This window comes from Melozone crissalis, unplaced genomic scaffold, assembly GCF_028551555.1.
Source record: "Melozone crissalis strain CALT ecotype California unplaced genomic scaffold, PUWL_Pcris_2 ptg000041l_1, whole genome shotgun sequence".
Taxonomy (NCBI): Eukaryota; Metazoa; Chordata; class Aves; order Passeriformes; family Passerellidae; genus Melozone; species Melozone crissalis.
Window position 1 is genome coordinate 4,751,567 of NW_026535819.1, and position 26,697 is coordinate 4,778,263.

The following is a 26,697-nucleotide window of genomic DNA, read 5'->3' on the forward strand; positions in this document are numbered from 1 at the left end:
CAGCCGCATCTCAACCCCTGATCTTTAAAAGCAGCAAACTCGGGTACAGCGTGCTCTCCTGCCGCCTCACACCCTGGATGGACAGCTGTGTGTTATATTAAGAATTTTTAATGGACACAGCTCTAGGCAGGTGGCACCAGCGAAAAACACAGAGTTCCAGGGAGAGCAGGAGGCAGCGTGAACCACATCTTCAGCAGCAGGCACGCAGCAGAGGCTTGACATTTCTGTAAGAGCAGCAAATTTGTGTGTTCACTGGAGATGTGTAATTGTCCTCCCAGAGAGACAGTGAGTGGCCAGGGCCCCCTGCCTCTGGCCAAGCCGGATCACACTGTGCTCTCGCTGTTCCATTGTTTTGCTTTCCCAGAGCTGTCCTTGGGCAGCAGCAGGGGAGCCCCTGCCCTCACACCCCCACAGCCCTGCAGCTCTGGCACCCCACTCCTCGGGCAGCTTTTGTGCAGAATTAGAAGGGCGATGGCTTTGTTCTCAGCAGGAGAATCCTGTGTTCCTTCCAGGCCACTGGACCCACCAGAGATGTTGCTGGGGGAATTCAACATTGATGGCAGCAATTTTACATAAATTACACAAGACTTTAGCAAACCTGATTTGCAGCACTGTGAGCAGAAAAAACATAGGTAAAACCGGTTAAAAAATGAAGCAAGCTCCAGCCTGGGGACTCGTTTCTGCTCTCATGGGAATGACTTCAGCTACCTGGAGTCACAGCACAGCCAGCACAAGGTGGGCTGAGCCAGGACCTGGCTTGTCCTGCAGCCCAGCCCACACGGGAGCACAGAGGAACAGAAATGCCTTTCCTTTAAAGGCAATACAGCCCCTGACCTCTGCCACCCCGTGGGAGTGACACAGGCAGGAGCGGTGTCCAGCTGTTCCCCATCCAGTCCACACTGGCTGCACAGCCTGCTGCCATCAGCCAGCTCCTCTCCAGTGGGGCTGTGGGTGCTGCTGCTCTGGCACCTCCCATGGCTACATCTCTGGGACTTGGTGGCAATTGGCTGTTTTGTAGCCATGCCTGGTGACATTCAGGGAGCCAAGCAGAGCTGGCTACGGCTTTGTCTTACCCTGGAGTAGGGGAACAGCAAGATCTGAGCTCCTCTCATACTGAAGCAGGCTGAGGATGTCCCACCTGCCTTCCAGGAGCTGGGTGAGGATCCATCTTTGCTTTGTTTCTGCTCATTAATTGAGCCCTCCCTGCTGTGAGCTCCCTTCCCTTGGGAAGCAGGCAAGCTGTGTGCCCTCCGGCGAGCAGCTCTCTGCCTGGCTTCTCCAGCATTCCTCTCTGCACCTCTGTGACCACAGCACTGCAGGGTGCTGTGCAGCAGGACCAGCTTCCAGCATGTGTGAGAGCCTCTCTCTTCTCCTGGGGCAGGAGGGAGTGCCAGGCAGTACAGCTTGGGTACACTGCATACTTGGTAAGCTGTCCCTGCGATGGGAAAGGAGGGATGGAGGAGATGTGTGAGGATTCTTTGTTCACTCTGCAGTGGGAGACCAACCCTGGAATGGCTCCATGTCCTGCACAGAAACATCAGTGCCCCTGGTGGGTGGGTGTCCCCCCATCCCAAGGACAGAGGTGGTGGCCGGAGTCGTGCTGCAGAGTGCTTGAGGTGCGGAGCCTGAACGGGTGTGGAGAAGGACCTGGGGTGTGATACTGAGGGAGGACAGTGCAGTGGGAGAGATTGGTGCTGTTGAATGCAGAGTGTCCTTCCCTCTGCCATTCCCTGTGCAGGGTGGGCACAGAGGACGTGTGGCAGCAGCCAGCCACCTGTCACTTGGAGCAGCTCTCAGGGAGACTCCTCAAAATGTCCTCCAAGTTCTGCTTGTCGGCCCGGATCTCAGCCAAGTCGCTCTCAAACGCCTGGATCTGCTCCTGCTGCCGTGCTGCCTCCTGCTGCAGCCGCCTGAGCTGCCTGGCCAGGGGACCTGGTGTGGCCAGGCGCAGCCACAGCTGCTCCAGCTGCAGCCTCCCAGCGCTCAGCACCGCCTCCACCTCCGTGTCCTGCTCCAGCTCACCTGGGCAAGGAGGGAGAGTGTCACAGACATCTTTTATGGAAAACCCTTTCCTTAGGATTTTTCCTCCTGAGAAGCTGAGAGGCCTCAGGAATAAAATGTAAACATTGATTATCTGCTGCTGTGGAATGCAACAGGTAGATCTTTGATTGGCCCATGTTGGTTGTTTCTAATTAATGGCCAATCACAGCCCAGCTGGCTTGGACAGACAGTCTGAGCCACGAGCCTTCGTTATCATTCTTTCCTTTTCTATTCTTTGCTAGCCTTCTGATTAAATCCTTTCTTCTATTCTTTTAATATAGTTTTAATATTATATATATCATAAAATAATAAATCAGCCTTCTGAAACATGGAGTCAGATTCTCTTCTCTTCCTCATCCTCAGACCCCTGTGAACACCATCACAGGAGAGGACATGGATGAGAGCAGAGAAGAGGACAGGAGATGTTCTGGATGTACTCCATGGCACCAGGCAGACTGTAAGGAGTGGGTGCAGCAGGGCATGGAGGCTTTGCAGCTTCTCACTGATCACAGACAAGCAAACAGAGCTGTGGCTCCAGGCAGGGCCTGGGCACTTCTCATTCTTACAAATGGGTCATAGTTTCCAGGCTTTTGCAAAGTTTTTTGGATGCAAAAGTCCTGGAATGCTCAGAAATAGACCCATGTGATAAAAACAGGAGGAGCTGGAGCAAGACCAACCAGCAACAAGGAGCAAACCCAGTCTAGCACAGCCCTCAGTTCCAAAGGGACTTTGCCAGCCTTGCTCCTCCTGAGGATCCCAAGGGAGATCAGTGTACCCAGAGCAGACATGAGCACACACATTCAGCAAACCCCAATTCATTCTTCATGAGCCTTAAAGAAGCCTTGCTGAGACCATGGATATCTAAGCCAAAAGAGCACCCAGCTCAGCCTGGATGGCCATCAGGCAGGAGTAGCAGTGAGCAGGAGAGCCCTGGCCCCCGAGAGCCCAGCCCTTCCCCTGGAACCCACACCCCATTTCCCCCCACGTCTCACCTAGGCTGTTCAGCAGGGTGTTCAGGGTCTCAATGTCCGACATGAGTGAGCCCCGGGCTTCCTGCAGACTTTTTGCCATCTCACTCACCTCTGACCCCACCTTCCAACAGAGACAGACACCCAGATCAGGGACACCACTGACCCTTGGCTGGATGGTGGAGGAGATCCCAGGAAGATCTCCAAGGTGTTGTCCCTACAGTGGAGCTCCCAAACCAAGTTGTTCCCAATGCTTTGGGATGTGGGCAAAGCTGCCTCCATGCTCTGGAGGACACAGCCTGCCCAAGGGAACCCAGCTGACCTGCTGTGCTTCCTCCAGGTCTCCTCTGAGCTTCTCAGCCATGTGCTCCTGCCGGGAGAGCTCCCACTGGGTCTCATTGGCACGCATGGTGAGCTGGCTGGCGTGTTTGAGGGCCTGTTTGCTCTCCTGCAGCACAGCCCGTGCCCTCTGCAAAGGGACAGAGATGGGGACAGTCACCTGGGGACACACAGCCCTGCCTGCAGCAGCCTGGGCTCTGTAGGTGATGCTGCCAGCCTGGCCATGCCCAGCAGCTCCACCCCAACCCCTCAGCTCAGACCTTGGCACTCTCCTCAGAGAGTTTCTCAGCCTCCCCAGCTGTCCTCTGGGCTGTGGTGGAGATGGACAGGGAGTTTCCCAGTGTCTTTTCTGCCTGTTTAATCTTCCTCTGAGCATCCACCACCACTCTGTCCCGCACAGAGGCCATCCTCCTCCTCAGGGCAGCCTGACTCTTCCGATGCCCCAGCACCTTCTTCATGCCTATGGGAGCAACCTGGCCATCACCAAACTGTCCTTTTCTCCCCTTGCCACCTGGTGAGAGCCAGGTTGTGGCTGGAGATGCTCTGACTGGTGCCTTTTACCTTCCAAGCTGTCCAGGAGGGACTCGGCATCAGAGAGAACAGCTTTTCCTCGGGAGACAGCCCTGGTGGCCACGTCATGGGCAGAGCCAGCCTGGTCCTGCAGCTGGAGAGAAGAGAGGAGGAATGAGGCTGGGCAGCTGGGAGGCATCTGGGAGGAATGAGGCTGACCACACCTGGCTGCAGGAGCAGCAGGGATGGGGTTTCCCATTCCTGTGAGCAGCAATTACCTGCTTGAAGCCACGAGTCCTTTGCAGCTCCAGGTGCAATCCAGATGTCAGTGCATGGGATGCCTCCACGGCCTGCTGAGCCAAGGGCTCCTGGGCTGCTGCTGCCTGCTCCAGCACTGCCAGCTCCTGTGCCAGGTCTGCAGCCTGCATTGGCAGCACCTGCTGCAGGATCAGGAGTGCCAAAGGCTCCATGAGATCATCTCCCAGCTTGGTAAAGCAGGAGGTAGGGGTGCCAGCAGGAGCTGTAGTTTGGGTGCTGCTCACCTGCCTCAGAGCAGCCACCTGCAAGAGTCTCTCAGCCAGGTCAGCCTGTGCCTGTTCCACAGCTGCCAGAGCTCTCCTGGCCTCCGCTGCCACCTCTGCCATGCCAGCACCCAGCTCCTCCTGTGCCCGCTGGATTTCCTCGTACCTACACAGGACACTGCTGTCAGCCAGGGCCCTCTGGTCCCTTCAAGGATGAAGAGGACAACGTGGCCCTGGGCATGGATGCAGCAGGAAATTCTGGGGCTTTTTTTGAACCCCCACAGCACCCTGTCCCTCTGCCTTACAGCACTGCAGTGCAATGAGTTTGAAGGTGCTCAGCATGTGCCTGTTGGGCAGGTGCCAAATCCCTGTGACTGAGCCCTGTGACAGGGAACTGGCCAGAGGAAAGGGGCTGTGGTGCCCTGCCAGCCCCTCACCCGGCCTCCAGCTCGTGCTGCACGTCCTGTCTGCTGTTCCTCTCCAGCAGGTTCCTCAGGAGCTCAGAGCTGGCATTGGAGGCATGCAGTGCTCTCCTGACCACGGCCTCCACCTGTGCCATGGAGTCCTTGTGGCTGCAGGGACAAGGACACCCAGACAGAGGCAATCAGGATTGGTCTCCTGGAAAAGGAATGCCCCATGCACCCCCAGCTGGACTGACATCTTCCTCTGCCTGCTCAAATCTTACCTCTTGGACAGAGCCTGAGCCTCCAGTGCCCAGTGGCTCCAGTTTGTGGGCTGCTGAGGGATTTCCTGGGGAATTTCCTTGGAATGCAAACAGCAGCACTGAGACCCTGGCAGGGAGCAGGCACCCCTGCACCCTGCCAGCCCAGCATCACCAAGAACCTCCCAAAGGGCTAGAACAAGCAAAACATCTCCTCTTGGCTCAGCTGCAAGGAGTCTGTACCCACATGGAGCCCAGGCTTTCCCGCTCCCCCACTCGGCTGGTCACATCCCACCCCAGCAGTGCTGGCAGGCACATCCCAGTGCCCTCCAGGATTGCCACCACCCCCTCAGGAGCCCCTGAGAGCCCCCACCGTGGTAGCCAGGGTGTCAGCAGCGTGCAGGATCTCCTGCTCAGCCGACTGCAGCACGGCCCCGATCTCCGAGAGCAGCGTGCAGGTCTTGGGGGGTCCGTGATGGGAGCAGCTGGTGGCCTGGCTGGCATTGCTGAGACGGCCTTGTGCAGTGTTCAGTGCCCCTGCCAGCTGCCCCACCTGCACCAGGAGGGTGGCCCAGGCACCTGTGGGCAGCACAAGCATCTCGTTGCCCGTTGGGGTTGCTCAGGGCTCCCTGCTGCCCTGTGGAGCTGTCCCATGCCCCAGCCCCTAACAGCTACTGCTGAAAGGGGAGTACAGTCCCTCTGGGTGCTCAGGGGGAAGCCAGGAATTCAGCACCCAAAGGGTACCCCCCAATAATGCCCATCACTGCCTGCTCCAAGACCTCAGTGGTGTGAGCATACCTGCAGTGCTCTGTCCTCCTAAAAAGGTTCTGTCCCAAAAAGGCATGTCCCCTCCACTGCCTCCACACCACACTGGGTCCAGAGCTCACCTGGGACCTCCTTGCACCCCCCCAGCATGTCACCGCACCCTGAGGGAGCAGAGGGTGAAATGGGTGGGAGGAAGGAGAGTCCCCTGTACCTCTCAGGAGGTGTGGGCTGGGCAGCCCATCTCCACGGGGTGCATCTCCCAGCATGGCAGCCTGGCCCGGGTGGGTGTCACAGCCTGACTTCTGCAGCCACTCCTCCATCTCCTGCAGCCTGGCCTTCAGGCGGTCAGCCTGGGGGCAGGACAGGGGGACACGAGGGGACAGTGAGGCACTGCAGGGGTGTCACAGACATCTTTTGTTAAAATCCTTTCCTTAGGGTTTTTCCTCCTGAGAAGCTGGGAGGCCTCAGGAACAAAATGTAAACAATGATTATCTGCTGCTGTGGAATGCAACAGGTGCATCTGTGATTGGTCTCATGTGGTTGTTTCTAATTAATGACCAGTCACAGTCAGCTGGCTTGGACTCTGTCAGAGCCACAAGCCTTTGTTATCATTCCTTCTTTTTCTATTCTTAGCTGGCCTTCTGATGAAATCCTTTCTTCTATTCTTTTAGTATAGTTTTAATATACTATATATCATAAAATAATAAATCAAGCTTTCTGAAACATCGACTCAGATCCTCATCTCTTCCCTCACCCTCAGACCCCTGTGAACACTGTCACACAGGGCTGCTGTGCCTGGCACAGGCTGTACCTCATCCTTCACCAGCCCGTAGCAGGCAGGGCACTGCTGGCAGCGGGAGCTCAGCGGCTCCAGGAAGAAGTTGGCCTGGCAGCGGTCACACTTGTAGCCCACGAAGCCAGGGTGGCACAGGCAGGTGCTGTTCTCGTGGCACTGCGGGGTGGTGGAGCCCAGCGGGGAGCAGTTGCAGGCTGCAGCAGGGGCAGAAAGGTGTCACAGTGAGGATGCCAGCCCTACTTTGGGGACAAAGATGCAGCGCCCGTGCCCCCTTACCTCGGCAGCCCCTGGCAGAGAAGCCGAAGAAGCCGTGCTGGCATCGATCACATCTCCTCCCTGTGACACCAGGTTGGCAGGAGCACTGCCCCGTCAGCGCGTGGCACCCGCTGTCCCGTGACCCTGTTGGGTGGCACTCACAGCTGGCATGAGAAGTGGAGGGTCATGAGCAGGCAATCAGTGCAGAGAGCAGAGCTGGGAGCATGGAGCCATCCCTGGCAGCCCCATGGCATGCCCCACATACCTCCTGCACCCCATGGTGGGCTCCAGGCCGTAGTAGCCAGGCTGGCACTGCCCACAGGCTCTGCCTGTCACGTGTGGGAGGCAGTGGCACTGGCCTGTGACAGGATCACAGCCCTCCAGCCTCGGGTCTGAGCCACTGGGGTTGCAATCACAAGCTATGGGAGACAAAATAACCCTTAAATCCCAGCATAAATAACCAGACAAAATAACCCTTAAATCCCAGCATGGGGCTGGTGGATTGGCCTGCAGGAATGGTGTGCACTGGAGCTGAGCTCCTGACAACGTGGAGAGCCACATTCCCCCATCAACCAGGGCTCCAAAGAGCCCCTGCAAGCCAGAGTATCTCTGGGGAAGGATGGCAGTGGAGCAAGAGGGCAAAAGGGAACACGTGGGGGTAACCTGGACCATCCATCAGCCCCTGAACCTGCTGGGCATCCCCTTCTACCCTCTGCCTTCACTGCTGGGAGGGTTTTGGCTGCGAGTGAGCGGTGCCCCGGGGCTGTACTTACGAGCACACTTCCCAGCAGGGCCGGGAGCCAGCGCATCCCCGTAGAAGCCCGGCCGGCACCTCTCGCAGTGCTCGCCCATTGTGTGGTGGAGGCAGCGCAGGCATCGGCCGGACACGGGGTCGCAGTTCCCCACGGCATTGGGATCCACGTTCCCGTGGCACTGGCAGGGCTCACAGGGGTGCACGGGGCCTCTCTGCCCCAGGGGGTCCCCAAAAAACCCATCATCGCAGAGCTCACAGCGCTTTCCTGGGGAAGGTGGAACGGTGGCGAGGATCCAGCCGTGCCCACGCTGCCCACGGCCCCTGTGCCCACCCAGGCCCGGCCTCACCTCTCTGCCCCGGGGGGCAGTGGGTGCAGACCACCTCCCCAGTGCTGGGCACCTCGGTGCAGGGCGAGCGGCCGGGGCAGGGGCAGGGCTTGCAGTCATCGGAGCGCCCCACGAAGGGGTTGCCGTAAAAGCCGGGGCTGCAGCGCTCGCAGGAGGGACCCTCTGTGTTGTGTGAGCACTGGCAGTGCCCTGTGGGGAGGAAAATCCTCTAATAACCCCAACACACCCCCACCACCACAACCAACCCTATCCCAAGGCCATAACCAACAACACCCCAACTAGCCAAGCTTCCGGACGGGGATCCGCCGCCAATGACACCGAATAAACAAACACTACCAACATCCCCCCAAAATAAACCAAAGACACAAAAGAGACCCCTAAACTTACTAGTCAACCTCACCTTGCAACCACTGCTACAACTGACCCCAACACCCCGTAGTAAGGGCAAGGGTTGGATGCAACCCAGCGGATCCCTTGCTGAGCACGGCAAGAGGGATGTGCAGCTCCACGTGAGGGGTTGCACATCCCCAACCAGCACTCGGGATATTTTCCCTCCTTGTCCAGTCTTTGGTAGAGGGAGAAGGTTTTGGAGTGGCCACGGAGGCCACAGAGATGCAGGGACGAGGCAGAGCTGGCACAGGCAGCGCCGTCAGTGTGTGAGGGGGCTGCCGGCGCCTGCCGTAATCCACGACACATTTCCGAGTGTCGAGGAGCGTCCTTTCCAGCCCGGCTTGGAAAACACAAACAGCCGGCCCGGCACCCACCGGGGAGCATCTCCAGAGCGAGCCGAGCCTCTGAGTCAGCCTTCCGAAATGGGCTGTGAGGAGGAGGAGAGGAAGAGGAGGCAGAGTGCTCAAGGAACCCCCAGCTCCAGGCAGATGCTCTGCTTCTCTGAAGACAGAGGAGTCAGGGGGAGGATTCCCCCCGTGTTTTGTGGGGTCGGGTCATACCAGGAAGGCTGCGCAGGAGGGGGTGTTATTCCATTTTCCCCACATCCAGGCAGAGTCAGACGATGGAAAAGAAAGAAAAAGCGGGTGGCAGGAAGAAGTGGAAAAATAAACGAAAGGAAATGCGCAGGCTGGCAGCGCCCAGGCCGGAACATCAAAAGTCTGGCCCCATCCCTGGGGATTGTGCAGTGGCGGCGCCAGCCCCGCTCTGCGGGATGAGGGCGGGTTTGCAGAGCTGCCGCCGTGGTTCTGTGGGCAGGGCAGGGGCATTTGCCGAGCTCTGTGCCTCCCCAAGCCCTCTCCATCCCTGCTGTACATCATTATTGCTCCCCACTGAGGAGAGCCAGCCACCAGGGGCAGGGCTGGCAGCACAAGAGCTGGCTCCTCTGGTGTCTTCCCTCTGTGTTTTCCTGCTTTTTTCCTTGTTTCTCTGCTCAGGTTAACCCTCAGTTTGCAGATTCCAGATCTGCCCCCAGTCTTGCTCCTCTCATCAGGCAGTGAGGCTGCCTGTGAGACCCAGCCTAGCAAAACCCTTTCTGCTGCCCTGGTCCCTGCTCCCTCACTCCTCTGAGCACCACCACCCTTCCTTTCTCCTCCAAGCACCAGCATCCTTCCTTTTTCCTCCTTAGAAGTCATAAAGTATCATGAAAAATGCTCCTCAAATTATAGATTACCACCATTACTGCACTTCATTAATAATCTCTATCTTTGCAGTTATGAACCCTGTCCCTAGAACCACCCAAGCGATTCAACTTGCAGATTTTGGGAACCACAACCTCACCAGTGGTTCCCAGCTTCCCTCAGAGCAAGCAAAGGCAGGGATTTGTCACCCACACAGGGAGCAGCAGGTGAGTGGCGGGGCTGGAGGGTGCACACCTGTGAGGGGGTGGCAGTCCCCGTGCTGGTTGCAGGTGCAGGGCACGCAGCTGACGAAGGGGCCGCCAAATGGGATCTCCCTCTTGAATCCAGGCGCACAGGACTGGCAGAACTGCCCGCTGTATCCCGTGGGACACGTGCACTCCTCCACCCAGCCCGCCCGTGGGCCCGGCCCGGGGCGAGCAGATGTGAGCTGGACCTGGCTCAGGGACAGCCTGCCTGTGAGAGGGGAGAGCAGCGTGGGAATGGGGTGCTGCATGCCCTGCTCTGCTCTGGAATGCTCCAGACAGACCCCAAAACACCTCCTTGAGAGCCCGGGGTGTTCACAGAGAGGAGGCAGCCCCTGCCCCAGAACAGCCCTGACAATCCCTCTCATCCTTGAGAGCCTGATGCTGCTTCCATGTCTCCAGTCCCACCCCAGCCTGGTCCCCTGGTTGATGTCCTGTGGAGATGTCCCCAGTCTCACCCCAGCCTGGTCCCCATGGGGATGTCCTGTGGAGATGTCTCCAGTCCCACCCTTCCCTGGATGTCCTGTGGAGAAGTCCCCAGTCCCACCCCAGCCTGGTCCCCTGGTTGATGTCCTGTGGAGATGTCTCCAATCTCACCCCAAGCCTGGTCCCCACGGGGATGTTCTGTGGAGATGTCTCCAGTCCCACCCCAGCCTGGTCCCCACAGGGATGTCCTGTGGAGATGTCTCCAGTCCCACCCCAGCCTGGTCCCCTGGTTGATGTCCTGTGGAGATGTCTCCAGTCCCACCCCAGCCTGGTCCCCACAGGGATGTCCTGTGGAGATGTCTCCAGTCCCACCCCAGCCTGGTCCCCTGGTTGATGTCCTGTGGAGATGTCCCCAGTCTCACCCCAGCCTGGTCCCCTGGTTGATGTCCTGTGGAGATGTCCCCAGTCTCACCCCAGCCTGGTCCCCTGGTTGATGTCCTGTGGAGATGTCCCCAGTCTCACCCCAGCCTGGTCCCCACAGGGATGTCCTGTGGAGATGTCTCCAGTCCCACCCCAGCCTGGTCCCATGGGATGTCCTGTAGAGCCACTCACCTCTCCCAGGGCCGTGGCTCACACGGAGGCGGAGCGAGCTCAGGTTGGAGAGCAGGCGCTGGAAGCTGAAGGCCGACAGCAAAGGCTCTGCACCCTCCTCTGCCTCGTGGAGCCTGTTGGAGAGGGAGTGGGGGAGGCAGGACAGCGCCAGCATGGGCTGGGTGCTGCAGGACAGCTCAGCTCCTGGCTGGGACCTGGGCAGGGGGTCCCTGAGATGGGCAGAGAGCAGTAAAGAGCACCCCAGACAAATCAGGCACTGAGCCCTAAACCCACTGAGGCTCCCCAAAACTCCGTGATGGGTACCTGAAGGTGACAGCCTGCTTTCCATGCTGGAGCTGACTCTTGCTGCTGGACATGGTGATCTTCATCCCCTCGCCCTCCAGCAGCAGCTGGACCTGGAGCAGAGGCACCCCAGGTTCTGTTCTTGTCCCGTTCTCCACTCCCAGCAGCAGGGACAGGAGCTGCCCATAACTGGGGCGCTGGTTCTGCAGAAACTTCTCTGTGAGGGGAGAGAGGAGCAAAGTCTGTAGGACATGGAGGCACCAGCTCTGCATTTCTATTCCCACCACCACCCTCAGGAGCCACAGCCACCCTCCTAGGGTGGTGCCAGCTCCAGCCAGCCCTCCTGGGGTCCCAGTGCACTGTTCCAATGCCCACCACAGTGTTCTGCTACAGAAACATGCTCAGCTCTTGGAATGGAGCCCGGTGCCTCCTGCAGCAGCATAGCAGTGGGATGAGAGAACCAGGGGATCCACAGTACCTGGTGCAAGGAAATCCACTGGCTCCTCTCCATCCCATTCAGTGATGATCTCCCGGCCAGCCCAGCGCAGGGGCAGCTCCGTGGTGCCTGGAGCTGTGGCAGCCCAGCCCTCCAGCCCTGTGTGACAATACAGTGGGCACAGCTAAGGGAGCAGCGAGTGCCTGCCAGCACAGCACCAGTAGGGCACTGCTTTCAGGGGCTCTGTCCCTCCTCCCAACACTCTCTCGAGTCTTGGAAGGGGCCAGCACTTTGTAACACCCTGTTCCACTTGGGCTCTGTGTTCTCATGCCCTTAACCACCCCTCATCTATTTATTTTCTTAGATTTGGAGGAAATTGTTATCTTTAAACTTTTGCCCTCCTGTCTGTGCTGCCGTTCTAACATTACTGTGGGCTGGTGAGCACAGGAAGCCTGAGGAGAAATGCTGGAGAAGCTCAGAAGAGATGGGGTGTAGTTGCAATAAGTTGGTTTCCTTAAGAAACCAGTTAAACTCCCCCCCATTCTGCAGGGTTAGTTATTTCTTCCAGCTCTGCAGGACAAACACTTGGAAATCTCTCAAGTGGGCTGTGCTCTGTTATCAAATCATCCCCAACTTATACTTTCACCCAGTGTAAGAAAATTCCATCTGATCCCCCTCCACTGTGGACTGGGGAATGTTTTGGGGAGCAGGGATTTAGGAGGGTGCTGTGGCTGCGTCTCAGCTCAGAAACTGCCAAACCAGCCCCCAAAGGAGCAGCCCCAAACTGGCTGTGTGAAGGATGGAAAAAAAGGCTCGGTTTAAAGCCTGGCTCGGTTTCAAGGCCGCGAAGACATTCCAGCAGCACAGCAAATTGGCAGCGCGGTTTAAAGGCAATTATGATCCGCCCGTGCCTGGCGCGTTCGCATCCATCTGGGAAGCGCGGGGTGCCCGCCGGGGGTGCCCGTGCCCGCGGTGTCCCCGCGGTGTCCCCGCAGCGTGCGGCAGATGGCAGGGTTTCCCCAGCATCCCGCACGCTCCCAGCCCTGCCAGCAGCCAGGCAAAAGCGCCACCTCCCTCCCTCCCTGCCGCCCGTCCAACCGCGCTGCCACATCCCAGCCCAGCACGGGGACAGAAGGGAATAATTGGGGAAGCTCCCAGCAGGCTCCGTCCTACTGGTCTTATTTTATTTTATCTCTCTGAGCTGATCCTGAGTGCTCCTGCCGTTCCTGGCGTGGTGCAATGTCCATGCCTGGCCCCACAGCCCTCCCTGAGCCATGCAGAGCCCCAGGAGCAGGTTGGCATGGAGGGGTGCCACGGGGAGTCACGGACACCCTGTCCCCATGGAGCTGGGGGCAGAAGCAGAAATTTAACAGCAAAACAGGGGCAAGCCAAAGCAATCCCTCTCCACCCATCACCACCAGGGAGATGCTCAGCCCCACAGAAGGACATCCAGTCACATCCTTCCCAACCATTTTTGGCTGAAATCGGCAGAGCAGTGCCCTTAGTTTTACTTGGGGCTAGGGGAGGTCGTTACCTTGGCTGAAGTCGGAGCGGATCTGGGTCTCCTCGTAGCCGTCTGCCGCCCTGCAGGCGCTGGAGTGGCCATAACAGAAGCAGCTGGTGCAGCCGATGGGGTTGTGGGGCTGCAGGTTAAACCAGCCCGGCTGGCACCTGGGCACGGGGAGGAAACAGGAGAATGTGGCACAGGGCAGGGAACCACGGCACTGTCACTGTGTGGGACTCTGGTGACACTCCTGTGAGCTCAGTCCCAGTGGTCCACAGGAATGCAGTCCCACAGCCCTGCCACCAATTTCAAGACTGGAAAGGGACAGTGTTCCTGTCCCCATGCCAGGTGCTCACCTGTTGCACAGGTGTCCCTCCACCCTCTCCTTGCAGGTGCAGTGCCCCGTGTTAGGGTCACAGGTGCCCACGCTGCCCGCGGGGTCACAGCTGCAGGGTCTGGATGGGGGAGATAAAGTCGGGATGGGATGAGATAAAGGCAGGATGGGGGGAGATAAAGGCAGGACGGGGTGAGCCCCCGTCCCATCCCGCTGCCCCGGGCTCCTCCTCACCTGCAGCCGCCCTCGCTGAGGCTGTGGTAGCTGTCCTTGCAGCGCTCACACTTCCAGCCCGTCACGTTGGCTTTGCAGACGCACGTCCCCGAGCTGTCGCACTGGGGCTGCAGGGACCCTGCGGGGACCCGGCCAGCCCTGAGGCTCAACCCCAGCCGGGGAAAGGCGGGGAAACCCGAGCAAGAGAGAACCCACCAAAACCATCCCTCCCGGCAAACTCCGGCTGGGCTATCGGTAGCTTTGCCGCACGCACCTGCGGGGTGGCAGTGGCAGGGCTGGCAGGCTCCCTGCGGCTCCCAGCGGTAGTAGTTCTGCCTGCAGCTCTCGCAGTGGGGCCCGGCCGTGTTGTCGCGGCAGTTGAGGCAGTGTCCCCCGTGCCCGCTGCGCCGGAACAGCTCCCGGTCGTAGAAACACTCCTCGGAGCGGCCGCTGCAGTTGCAAGCTGCGGGAGAGGCGGGAGGACGGGTGGGCACCTGGCGGGCACTGGAGGACCCATATGGGACCCCTTGGCTCAGCAGCGAGAGCTTTCAGCAGTGCCTGTGCCCTCGGAAGCAGAGGTGGGTGCAGTACAATGCACGGAGCTGATGGCTGCACTCGGGGGGTAAAGGGAATTGGAGTACTCGGGATGCTGCAGTGAAGGGGAGCCCCGGGGTACAAATCCTCCCTCCCTCCCAAAATGGAGCAGTGCAGGAAGGGCAGGAGGTGCCAGGTGAGCTGGTGCAGCGGCAGGGCACCCAGAACCACTGGGGGATACTCACGCAGGCACTCGTTGGCAGCCTCGGCCGTGCCGCGTGCCCAGGGCCGGTCCTGGTAGAAGGGCTGGCAGCGCTCACAGTCGGTGCCAGCCGTGTGGTGCTGGCACACGCACGCCAGCTGCCCGGCCTCGTCCGGCAAGCACTCGCTGGCGTGGCCGTTGCATTTGCACCTGTGGTGAGACCCCAGCACGGGACAGCTGCTCTGAGCACAGTGTGGGCAGCAGCAGCAGCAGTGGCACAGTGCGCAGGCCATGCAGTGTGTGACCCTGCTGCTGGGCTGGCTGTGGGGTGAGAGCAGCTCAGGCTGTGCTGGCCTTGAGGCCACCCGTCGTGTCCCTGAGGCTCTCCCACTATGGCCAGTTGGGAGGTCACACTGAGGGTGGCCCGCGCTGACCAGCTCCAGCTGCTGACCCCAGAGGTGGGACAGCAGCTCCAGGTCTGCTGGCTGGGAGCTGTCCCAGCCCTGCTGCCTGGGGCAGACAGCACTCTCAGGGATGGGAAATTTTCCACTTCTCCCAGCTGGGGAAGGGCATGTGCAGCACAGCCCACAGGCGGCACCAAGTGGGTGCCACCTGCATCTCTATCCCACATCTGCTGCCCTTTGCTGCTGGCAGCTGTTCCAGCTTCTCTGCCTGTGACCTCTGCAGCTTCAGGTCATCTTTCCACTAGAACCCCACGGCTTTTGCAGTGCCCAGGAACCAGCAGGGTCACAGGAGGAGCAACACGAGCCCCAGCATCATTAAAAGCCATTGGGCTGGGAGGGAACAAAGCAAATACAACTGCTGACACATGAAGTGAGTTACTGGGGAAAAGAAAATTCCTGCACAGCTCGGAGGTCTCCAGATTTCATCATCTATCTCTGCATTTCCAGCTCCAGTTTACACATGGAGGAAGCCACACCTGAGCAGTTTGCCCCAAAATCACAATTCAGACAATAGATGGGGAGCAGCTGGCCCCAGTCCCACAGCCCCAAGAAGGTCCCCATACTTCTGCCTGGCTGCTCCTCACCTGCCACCAACAGAGAAGTCAGATATGGCGTAGTAGTACGACTGCAACACCTTGGGGTCCTTGAAGATGTCATCCCCAAATGTGTTGAGCCGGTTCAAGGAGATGAGCAGGTCAGTGACTGTCACCCACTCCTGCAGGGGACATGGGGAAGCCACCTTGGTGGAGAGGTCTGGGCCACCATCTCCCACCCCAACCAGGCCACATCCTGCAGCTTTTCAAGCCGGGCTGCAGCTCATCCCCAGCTGGGTGCAATAATTCCCTTGATCCCAAGGCTCCGTGCCCCACACCCCAATCCCACCCTGGTGGCACCTGCAGCGCTGGGCTCCCATCAAAATTGTAGGCGCTGGGCCGTCCCTCCAGGGTGGAGAAGGCCACGTTGCCGCCGCTCAGCGGGGAGATGTCGCTGAACTCGTCGCTGCAGAAGGCCACCTGCTCGTCCTCGCCGGGCCGCAGGTACTGCCGTGGCTGCTTGCCGTAGGTTTTGTGGCAGGAGGCGCTGTAGAACTGGAAGGGCACCCAGGGCCCCCCGGCGCGGCTGCGCTTGTAGATGGCGAAGCTCTCGGGGCGGCTGGTGTGGAACTTGAGCCGCACGTAGGTGATCTCGTAGGCTTTGCCTGGGGACAGAGCCACCACGCTGTGACCCTGTGCCAGCCTCTCGATGGGCACCACAGCTTGGGTTATCCCAACAGCACCCTGCAGCTCCCAGCACAGCTAAAAATGGACAAATCACCGCCCTCACCTGTCACAGATATCTTTTATGAAAAATCCTTTCCTTAGGATTTTTCCCCCTGAGAAGCCTCAGGAACAAAATGTAAACAATGATTATCTGCTGCTGTGGAATGCAACAGGTGGATCTTTGATTGGACCATGTTGGATGTTTTTAATTAATGGCCAATCAAAGCCCAGCTGGCTCAGGCTCTCTGTCGAAGCCACATCATTCTTTACTATTCTATTCTTAGCCAGTCTTCTAATGAAATCCTTTCTTCTATTCTTTTAGTATAGTTTTAACATAATATATATAATAAAATAATAAATCAAGCCTTCTGAAACATGGAGTCAGATCCTCGTCTCTTCCCTCATCCAAGACCCCCTGTGAACACCATCACACTCACCCATCTGCCCTCAACAGCTCCTCCTCGGTGCAGCCCAAACCTTGTCTGGATCCAAGCTGGCTCTTGCCCCAATGCAGGGCCCACTCCTTGTGTGGTGCACTGGGTGGGTTGCATGGGCAAAGAGCAGCTCCAAATCCAGGCTCTACCCAGCAGCTGGCCCACAGCACTGAAAGCATCCCCAGGGCAGTGGTGCTGTAGGGATGGAGAGCTGGAAAAGGTCAAGGCCAATCCCTTCCCAGGGAGCTGCATGCCAGGACCTGGCATCGCTTCCATCTTTGCTGGGATGAAGACAAAGAGAGGCCACCAATCCTTGGGGCGTCCCAGCGAGCTCTGAAAGAGCTTGAAAGGATTAGCAGAAAGGAAAAGAGAAAACACCAAAGTGAACATCAGACCCACTTAATTGCCAGAGATGAAGGACCAGCTCAAAGCCAGAATTGCTCCATAACAGCACCACTCCTGACAGCACAAAACAATTAGCTGCAAGGTTTTGGCTTTATTTGAAAAGATAATGAGTTGGGAATGTTAGAGGGGTTATTCCGGGACTAGGAAAACAAGCCTTTAATTGGGCCCATATGAATTCTGTCGCGTATGTGCCGCGACTTTGCTGCGGGGGAGCCGAGGCAGCCGGCTACCAGCGCTGGGAAAAGCAGCTGCATCCCATCAGGGATGCGGGAAGCGCTGCCGGGAGAGGGGGACAGAGCCACTGCCAGCCCACCCGGAGGTGACGAGAAGGGGCTCAGCTGGGCTGTGCCACCCTCGCCTTGTGCCTGTCCCCTCCCTCGGAGCGCTGGTGGCAGCGGGGGTGGCCCTGTCCTGCACACCCCGAGCCTGGCAGGCGCCGGTTCCCAGACAGCGCGGTCCCCAGAGGGTTTCTACCAAAACAGCGAGGTCGGGGCCGTCACCTCCCGGGGCAGCTTGCTCTGGGAGAGGAAGGGAAGGCAGGGCTGTGTCAATAAACCACCCCTGCCCCAAGTGGCCCCGCACGAGGGGAGGGGGTGGCCGCGCTGGGGCAGCCCCGTTTTGGTGCCTCCAGCTGGGGTGGAGCAGATTCACTTTCCTGAGGAATTTTCGTGAGAGGAGAAATTTGGCTGATTAAAAAGGCTGTCTGAGAATTTTCATGCGCTGTTCCCAGACAGGCTTTTTAATCAGCCAATTTCTCCTAAGGAAAAAAAATAAAAAAGATCCAGAAAATAACACAGGCTGGCTGTCTCCTCTTTGCTGCTCAGGTGTGACATGTCCCAAAGCCAGATGTGCTGCTGGACAGCGATGCTGGGAATGGTGCACAAGCAGCACCAGGACCCCTGGGTGCTCTCCCAGCTGTGCACCTGCCTTCCCTGAGCCCAAACTGCAGCCTGGGGCTCCAAGAAGAGAATTCTGGAGAGCAGGAAAGGAGCATGTGGGACACTCATGTCACCTACATGTCCTGTCATCTCTAGCCCTGCAGGAAAATCAGAGTCATAGACACAGATAATGCCTGATTTAGACACTCCAAAACGAGCCATTGGCATTCAGATTGCTTCCTGAGGAGCCCTGGAGTCTGCTGCCTTTGCAAGCCACGGATATTTTGAGTTCCTTCCTGACATCTGACAGGGCAAATACAAGAGCTGTGGACACTTGGGATGATCGACCAGCTGCGAGCCCACTGCACCATAACAGCATGGCTGGAACCTCGCAGAGAGAGAGAGATTTAAAGGAGCATAATCTAATTAACGCCAATCAACAACACACAGGTAAACACGGGTCTTGTCCAAGTCATCCCATGTCTTATTTAATAAGCTCCCCAGGCAACCACGCTGCAGAACTTACAAAAGGTGTGACTGAGCAAGACAGGCAGGCTGAGGGGACACACTGCATGGGATGGAACACCCAATTACTTGGTGGAGCTCAGGGGCAAGGACTCAGCCCAGGTTGCATTCCAGGGGACTGCAGTTGGGCTTTTCCTGCTTAACCCGAGTGAAAGCATTAAGGCAGCAATAAAAACATCTGTGGCTAGGACAAGAACAGGGCCTGGCAATTGTGGGAAAGGTCAGACAATGATGTGCCAAGCACCAAGATGGTATTTTTTAGCATGGCAAGATAAAGGAGCCGTGTAGGAAGAAGGGTAGAATGGCAGAGGATGCTCCAGCTCATGAGGGGCTGTAGGGCTGGAAGATGAGCTCGGTGCAGTGCTCGAGCCTTGGCTGTGCTAACAGAGACAGACATAGCAGGGCAGTCACAGGGACTGGGCTCCACTGGAAACCCAAGTGTGGGGTCCAAGAAAGACCACAGAGGAGCCAGGGAAGAGCTGGAAGAAGGACAGAGATGGGAAAGCAGCCCCGGGGCTTGCAGAGCCCGCACATGTGGGTGTGCACAGCTGGGACTGGTGGCCACAAAGTCGCCCGGCGGCGGCAGCAGCTCAGCCACACAGGCTGCATTCGGGTGGTCTGTGCCCCGGGTCAGCCACACACGGACTGGGGACAACCTGACAGCCTGTGCTGGGTGGGCAAGAGGCTGGATAATGCCCTCAGGGCTGGCAGGAGCAGGGAGTGAGGATGGCAAACTCCTCCAGCTCCGCTCCTGGTGCCAAGCCCCAGCCCGGGGACAGGAGCAGATGTCCTTCTCCTCGCAGAGGGCTGGGAAAGCAGCGACCTCCACCCAGCCAGGCAGGCACAGACCCTCCACGGCCACCCCAACCACGCTGGGTCCCACCAGCACGGCTCAGTGCTACACCAACACTCGGCTGTGCCCTCACCAGTGCCACCCTGACACTCGGCTGTCCCCTCACTGGTGCCACACCGAGACTCGGCTGTGCCCACACCAGTGCCACCCCAACACTCATCTGTCCCCTCACCGGCTCCAGCCGCAGCCCCTCCACTACCCGCCTTCGGCATGCAGATGGCAGGAGACTGCAGAGAATGAAGATTTTACAGCGCTGGCCAACAGCCAGGAGAGTTTAGATGGCAGGAAAATGTTATAAAACCTTTTTAAAATGCCAGGCATGCCCCTTGGGTTTAAGCACCCTCCAGGTGGGCGGCTTGCACGGTATTTAAAACACAGAGGGTTGGATGCCAGCTGGGGAAACCTACTGGGATTGCACGGTGTGTCTGGAGCTCGGCACCCCGAGACACACCAGGCACCCCGAGCAACGCACGGGGGTGAGACAGGAGGAGCTTGGCACCCACGGCAGCCGCTCTCCCCGGGCAGGGCTCTCCCAGGGTAGGAACCATCTGCCTCCTGCTCCTCAGGCTTCCAAAATCAGTGAATAAAACATCCTGGGGTGAAGGGGGGAGCAGCACTCCGGGCACGGCTGGCTGGGAAGCAGCACAGACAGGCACAGCTCCAGTCCTTTCAGTGCTCTGTAGAGTGCAGCTCCCTCCATACACCCCCCAAAAAGCCCTGGGGAGGGTCCTGTCCTTAACCCAGCGCTGGCAGCAAGATCTGCAGGGTTCAGGAGCATCCAGCCCCATCTCTGCACCCCGATCTCCCCCCACCGACCCCTCCGTGGCTCCTGCTGGCTCTTACCCAGGTGCAGGGTGATGTTGACGGAGTTGGGGTGCTGGATGCCGAAGGCCATGGACTGGCTCTGCCACCAGGTGCTCTCCTCCTGGCTGTGGAAGTCGGTGAGCAGGGAGGCGTTGTGGTGGCGCCGGGGGTCGCTGGCGTCGCAGCGGTGGCACAGGGCGCTGGCGTGCGGGGCACCCATGTGCAGGCAGTAATCCTCGGGGGGAGACCCGCACGTGTTGCTGGCACGGACGGCCCGGCCGAAGGCGGCGTTCTCGAACACGGGCATGCAGCGGCGGGGCTGCCCCCGGGGGTCCCAGCAGGGGGATGGGACCCCCAGCCCCAGCCCCAGCAGGGCCAGCAGGCAGAGCCCCGCAGGCCGAGCCATGCCGCGGAAATCCCGGCCGGACTCTGAGCCTCCTCTGGATGGCAGCAGGCGGGACGGGATGGGATGGGACGGGGTGGGATGGATGGGATGGGATGGGACGGGTCCCCCTGCCCGGCACCTCCTCTCGCTCCGAGGTCCATCTTGTGGAGGCTGCTGGGAATGTCGAAATATTCCTGTGAGAGGCAGAGCTGTGGAGTTTGGGATCCCCACAGGACATGGTAGTGCTCAGGCCGTGGAGATGGGACCATCCAGTGCTCCATCCCCAAAACATCTCAATTTCTTTGTGGATTGGGGATTTGCAGCTTCAGCTGCGTGGGCATAGCCGAGCTCCTCCATTTCCCTGTCCTGGGAATGAGCTTGTGGTGGTGCATATCTCACATGAGGATTTTTCCTTCAATTGGTAGGGGTCACCACTTTTTATGCTGCCCCAAAATCAAGGGGGGATTAGGGAAAGGCTTTGAAACAGATTGACTTTGAAGCACCTTCTCCCCACACTGATTTATGGGGGGCATTGACTGCTCTCCCACTTACACCAGCCTGCCTGCCTGGGATGTGGGTCTGTGACACCCCAGCACCCTCGAGTGGGGGGGGCCCATCCCTGCCTGCTGCCCTGAGCCAGCCCAGTCCCCTGGACCCGAGTGAGGGCACATTCCTGTGGAGGCATCTCCATGGGGTGGCAGAACCAGATCATCACCAGACCTCATTAGCAGCTCTCAGCTAATGTTAATTATAGTCTGTGCCAGGGGAACCCCTCTGGGGACCACGGCACCCTCCAGATCTGACCCATGAGGGCAGGAGTGTGGCAGCACACAGGGAGAGAGGCAGCCTGGCACGGTGCCATGCCCCTGGGCAAACCCTGACCCACACCCCACAGGGCAGTATTTGCAAAAGTGGGATGCACAGGGGAGCTCTGACCCCCACACCACTTGTCTGAGCTGCCCACAGGGGCTCTGGAAACTTAGTACTCATATATAATTTAAGCTCCCTTCCTCCCCTTCCCTTCTACTCTTATTTATTTTATTCTCCTTCCCCTCCACGCTGCGGGAGAAAGCACCAGAGGGGAGCTGTGAATCAGAGTCCTGGGCAGCAGCGCCGTTTCAAAGCCCCATTATCATATATTGACCCAGGCTCTGACAGCCAGAGCCAGCTCCTCTGGGAGGGCTGCATTTCCCAGCATCCGGGAGCTGTGCAGCAGCTGCTGGGAGTGGGCAGCCACTGGGAAACCCACTGCCAACCTCCAGGGAGAAGGAGAGGGGTTTGCAGCTCAATTATTGCCCCGCGCGTTCCCAGCACCAGTTTTAATGGGATTTGCATCCTGCAGGGATGAGGTTTTCCAGGTGTTTTGCTTTTCCTGTGGCTGTAAGCTCAGGACAGGAGATAGAATCATAAAATACTCTGAGCTGGAAGAGACCCAAAAGGATCATTGAGCCCAGCTCTTAAGTGAATGACCCATGTGGGGATTGATCCCACGACCTTGGCACTATTAACACCGAGCTCTAACCAAACCTTTTGTGTCAGGGGTTTGCCTCCTCCTCCTTGGGATGCAGCACTCAGCCCTGAGAGGATTTGCCTGCCCCTGGTTACAGAGGGGGAGAGAGTCATGACATGTGAGAGAGTGATGACACCACACAGCCAGGGCTCAGGATGCTGATGAGTGCCCCATCCCACCTCCTCTTCCTCCTCCTCCAGCACAGCCCACTGGGTGTGGGGGCATGGAGAGCTTGATGGGAATTGGTGCTGACACTGTTGTGCTCTGCAGTGGGGATGGTGCAGCTGGGGTGGGAACTGCACATTCCCAGATGGATTCAGCTGTGCCCCAGACAGGATGATCCCTCACCAGCCTCCTCCTGGGTGGTGGGCACAAGTTTGCCCCTTGCTGTGGTCCATAGTAGCAAAGCCCAACCTCACCTGAACTCCTCTGTACCTGGAGACACTTCACCCAATGCTCCAGGACTTTGGGCCAAGCACTTGAGGGATGTGGTGACCAAGGCTGTGATGACACCAGCCTGTCCAGGAGCCTTCTTGTGCCCCAACACAGACCGGGAACCCAGCAAGGGTTAAAAGCCGTGGAGGCGGAGAGGAGAAAATGTTCTTCTGATTTGCTTAATGAACGTTAATTAAGAAGACAGAAGATAGCAGATTCCTTCAGGGTAGAGATGAAAGGCCCGTTAATTAAATCTGGAGAGCGAGGAACAGGGCCAACTGATCCTCCTCCTGATCAGACCTGACAAGGCAGGCGCGGGGCAGGAGCGAGGTGCGCCACATCCCACAGCCCCTCGTGTCCCCCAGCCCAGCTCCAGGCTGCCAGCACGGCCAGGTTCTACAGGCTGTGTGGGACTGGGTGCCTCTTACCTGCCCCCAGCACCCCTGAGGCTGAGGGTGCCCCCATCCACGCCCTGCAGCTGGGGTGAGAGCTGGGTCACTGCCCCGGGCTCCACTGCCCTCCTGGAGTGGTTATGTTCTCAGTTTCCAGCAGGAACTTCTCCCAAAGGATGAGCTGACCTTGCTGCAGGAAGGGGAACACAGGATGGACAGCTCCATCCTGACGAAGAGGAGGAGAAGGTTTGGTCACGAGCTTGGCGGTTTGCCCCAGGTCCCACCTCCCACAGGTTAAATGGGAGAGGGTCAGGAAGGCACTGACCACCACCGTGTGCCATGGAGGGACAAGCCTCTGGGATGGACACCTACCTGTGCTTCACACACACACTGCCTCACCTTCCTGGAACAGGCAGCTCCTAGCACCAGGGATTTGCCAGAAATGGTTTTTGTGCCTGTAGCTGAGACCTGGGGCACAGTAACAGGATTCTGCTGCCAGCCTGCTGCCTCCATGCTATCTTCCTGCTTTCAGCACAGCCTTGTTTTTAAAAGCAGAGCAGTTGAACATCCCAAAATCCACAGCAGCCTTACCTGGCCCTCCCTGACACTGTGTCCAGTTCCCTCTCCCCCTGCATCCCTTGCCCTGGGGCTGGAGCAGGGTTGGAGGCAGGCTGAGCTGCAGGATGCCACCAGCATTCCAATGAGCACAGACATGGCTCTGCCGCTCTCCCAGCCCTGCAAGGGGGCACAGCTGGGGTGGCAGAGTGCTCTTTGTCACAAGCAGCAGCTCCTTGGGCAGAAAGGAGGAAAGGGCAGCTTCCAGCTCACCCCCCAGCTCTGCTGACCACGGAGTGAAGGTCCCATCTTCAGCGTAGTGGGAAAATGAACCTGCAGTGTAAATAATGGCTGGAGCATCTCTCATGCACGCTGGCTTATTTTGTAAACCTGAACTTTGCAAAATGTCACAAAACGGAGAAACGAGAGGCCTGGGATGAGTAAATCTCTATTAGAAATTCCCTGGGATGGCAGCAGTGATGTTCTCGCTCGATGATGGCACATTCCAGCCCAGCCCGGCTCGGGGAGCGGGGTCATGCGTGGCGCTGATTGCAGAAAGTATTTAATTAACACTGCTGTAAATGCAGTGCTGGAGATGCCAGCCAGACCACGGAGGGGCCACCACGCTGCTGAGCTGCAGGAAGTTCTGCCAAGGCTGACAGGAGATGAGGGAGGGCAGAGAAAATCCAGCAGATTTTGCTTCCTGCTTTGCCACAGCCCCTAAGGGGCAAGGGGAGGATGGGACAGTGACACTGTCAGGATGTCCCCTGGGCAAGAAGGCTTCAAGCAGTGCCCAGACAAGTGGGGAAACCCCATAACAGGTAAAGGAGCTCTCTCCCAAAGCAATTGTCAGGACACACATCACCATCCTCTTCCCTCATGCACAAATGGTCTAAAGTCACCTTTTCAGAGGTAATCATCCCCAAATTCTCTCAATACCTGGCAGACAGTGAAAATAGGAACATCTCAGCTTCGCTCGTGCATGACCACAAGCTCATCATCTCACTGATGAGCTGAGCTACTCCAGATCTGACCCAGCTCAAGGACACAGGGTGACAGCCAAGCCATCCCTGTCCCCAGGACACGCATTTCACCCATTGCCTTGGGCTCAGGAGGTCGGGAAGCACAGCAGGAGGAAGCACCAGGTCAGAGCAGGACCAGCAGGTTTCAGGCACAGCCAAAAAGGACCTTTTCCCTCCTGAGCTCATCAGCAGTCTAATGACACTGCCTAAAAAGCTCCAGAGCCCCTAATCGCTCATCACATTACGGCTGCTCACAAGTGAGGCCAACCAGCACAAACCTCCTCGAAGCCTTTCTAATTAATGAGCAGAGGCTTAGGCTCTCCCAGCCCAAAAGCAGCATCTCAGATAAAACCAGCAGCCTCCTGCCAGCCCCAGTCCCCTTGATAAACCCCTTTAATGGGCTTGTCAGCATCACCTGAGCCCACTCCATTGGCTAACAAGGCACATCTGTCTGTCTGTCCCAGCCTCCGTGCTGTGGGTGGGGAAATGTCCGTCCATCCATCCATCCATCCATCCATCCATCCATCCATCCATCCATCCATCCATCCATCCATCCCCACTGTGGCAGGAGCCATGGGATGTTCCTGCCATGGCTGCCCCCAATCCCCTGCTGGATCCCTGGACATTTCCCCTGGTGCCCGGATTTCCCCTTCACCAGCAGGGTGGGTGACAGCTGAGCAGCAGCAGATGCCACCAGATGGTCACCAGAATGACAGACCCAGCTAAGCTGGTAACTGGGAGGACACTGGAGCCCCTCATTTGCTAAGTGGCTCCCTGTACTGGTCCCAAGGGGAGCAAGCTCGGGCTGGTGGCACTGAGCTGCTGCCCACAAAGCCTCCAGGCCCTTTGCAGCACTGAAACACCTGCACTGGCTCTGCCACAAAGGTTTGTGGCCACAGTCACAGCCTGGGCTGTCCCCTGAGAGAGGCTGAGCACTCGCACCTCATCACAGAGATGGCTTCTCAGGGGGCTTTGGAAAATCAGGCTTGGGAATCACTTAAGAACTATTTAAGCCTGCTGTAAGCCCGGGGGCTTTCCCACAGCCCCCAGAGCCCATTGCTGTGATGAGTGGTGAGTGCTCAGCCCCTCTGCCAGGGGCTCCCCCCTCCCTCCCTCTCCCATCAATCAGAGGTGCCCCAATACTCTCTGTGACAAATAAAAGTTGTTGCAATACCTTTGACTTTAAAGCAGGAGAAATAACTCCTCTGTAACGTGATCTACCGTGCCTCTCTATCCCCAGGCGTGTCGCCCTGCATCGGGCTGGGTCTCTGATTTAATATTCTCATGGAAAGCGGTGCCCTCATCCAATTACCACGGGGATTTCTGCGCAGGCAGCAGCTGAGCCACCGGGCACCGAATGAGCCCCACGGGGCACAGAGCCCCACTGGGGTCACCCCAAAAGTGCTGCAGGGGGCCCCGAGTTAATCTGGCACCCCCAGATGTGTCTGTGCTGAGCACTGGGTTGGACTGGGAGGCACTGGTGGGAACTGGGAGAGCGAAGGGAAAGCAAAGCCTCGCTCCAGGCGGCGGCAGAGAGCTCTGTGGGAAACGTCCCCGGAGATTTCCACTTTCCACGGGAATAAAATCCTTCTGTTTCCAACTGGAATGCCTGCTGCTCTGCATCCCCCTCCAGCCACGGAGGCTGGATGCTCCCTGGTAATCCTGCATCGTTTATTTTCATTGGCTGACAGAAAAAAGCGCCGTCAGAAAAGCGATGTTAGCTGTGCTGGCTGGCACAGAAAATGCTGCTTTAATTGTATTTTATTTGGCAATAAGAAAAGAGAAGCAAGAACAAACCCTCGAGATATCCCCTCTCTCCCACCCCCATTTAAAATTTCAATTTGGTAATTTTATGACAATGTTTCTGATAAAACCCAACAAAGCACATTAAATTGAGAGAAGTGATTTATCCTTTTCAGTGGCAAGTGATCTTTGGATACATTTCCCAGTCTATATATATTAAGACAGTTAAAAAAACCAAAAACCCAAACAAACTTGTTTGGTTTTGTTTCATGTCAGCTGTTATTCTTCAACCATAAACCCCACTATTTTTTCCAACCCTGGTTTCTTCCTTTCTGATCTCTAAAGGCAAAAAAACCAGGGAAATATTGGACATCCCATCTGAAAAATCCATCACGGAGCAGCCCCACTTCCTTCATCCCAGGCCTGGCCATCACACCATGTCCTGCTGTGATTTTACACTTTCAAGGCCATTTTCCTTGAAAATTTCCCTTCCATCCTATCCTCAAAGAAACTGTGTCATTGATTTGCTGTTGAAATTTGGAGGAAGTGGCTGGCTCATGCTCAGCCTCCCCTGATGCTGATGCCAGCTGGGAGCTGCACGGGCTGGCCATGATTTGGGGGTTCCCTGACCTTTCCCCATCATCTCCACAAGCCAGGAGGATAAAACCTTCCAAACTACCCTGACATTTAGAAACCAAACCAC

General features: G+C 57.8%; 1 protein-coding gene across 1 annotated transcript; it reads right to left on the minus strand.

Moving 5' to 3' along the window:
* Positions 1-126: 126 nt before the first annotated feature.
* On the minus strand, positions 127-20,606 carry LAMC3 (laminin subunit gamma 3). Its single transcript, XM_054284151.1, is given in 29 exon segments — positions 127-2,022; positions 3,033-3,132; positions 3,331-3,477; positions 3,608-3,807; positions 3,909-4,011; positions 4,136-4,297; positions 4,400-4,544; positions 4,816-4,950; positions 5,064-5,140; positions 5,413-5,618; positions 6,016-6,154; positions 6,616-6,794; positions 6,877-7,019; positions 7,121-7,274; positions 7,629-7,874; positions 7,957-8,145; positions 9,780-9,998; positions 10,826-10,938; positions 11,129-11,324; positions 11,586-11,702; positions 13,078-13,214; positions 13,404-13,502; positions 13,616-13,733; positions 13,869-14,057; positions 14,374-14,540; positions 15,379-15,509; positions 15,688-15,992; positions 19,992-20,415; positions 20,418-20,606. Coding segments are annotated over 29 exon segments (4,974 nt in total). The 3' UTR covers positions 127-1,777.
* Positions 20,607-26,697: the final 6,091 nt, after the last annotated feature.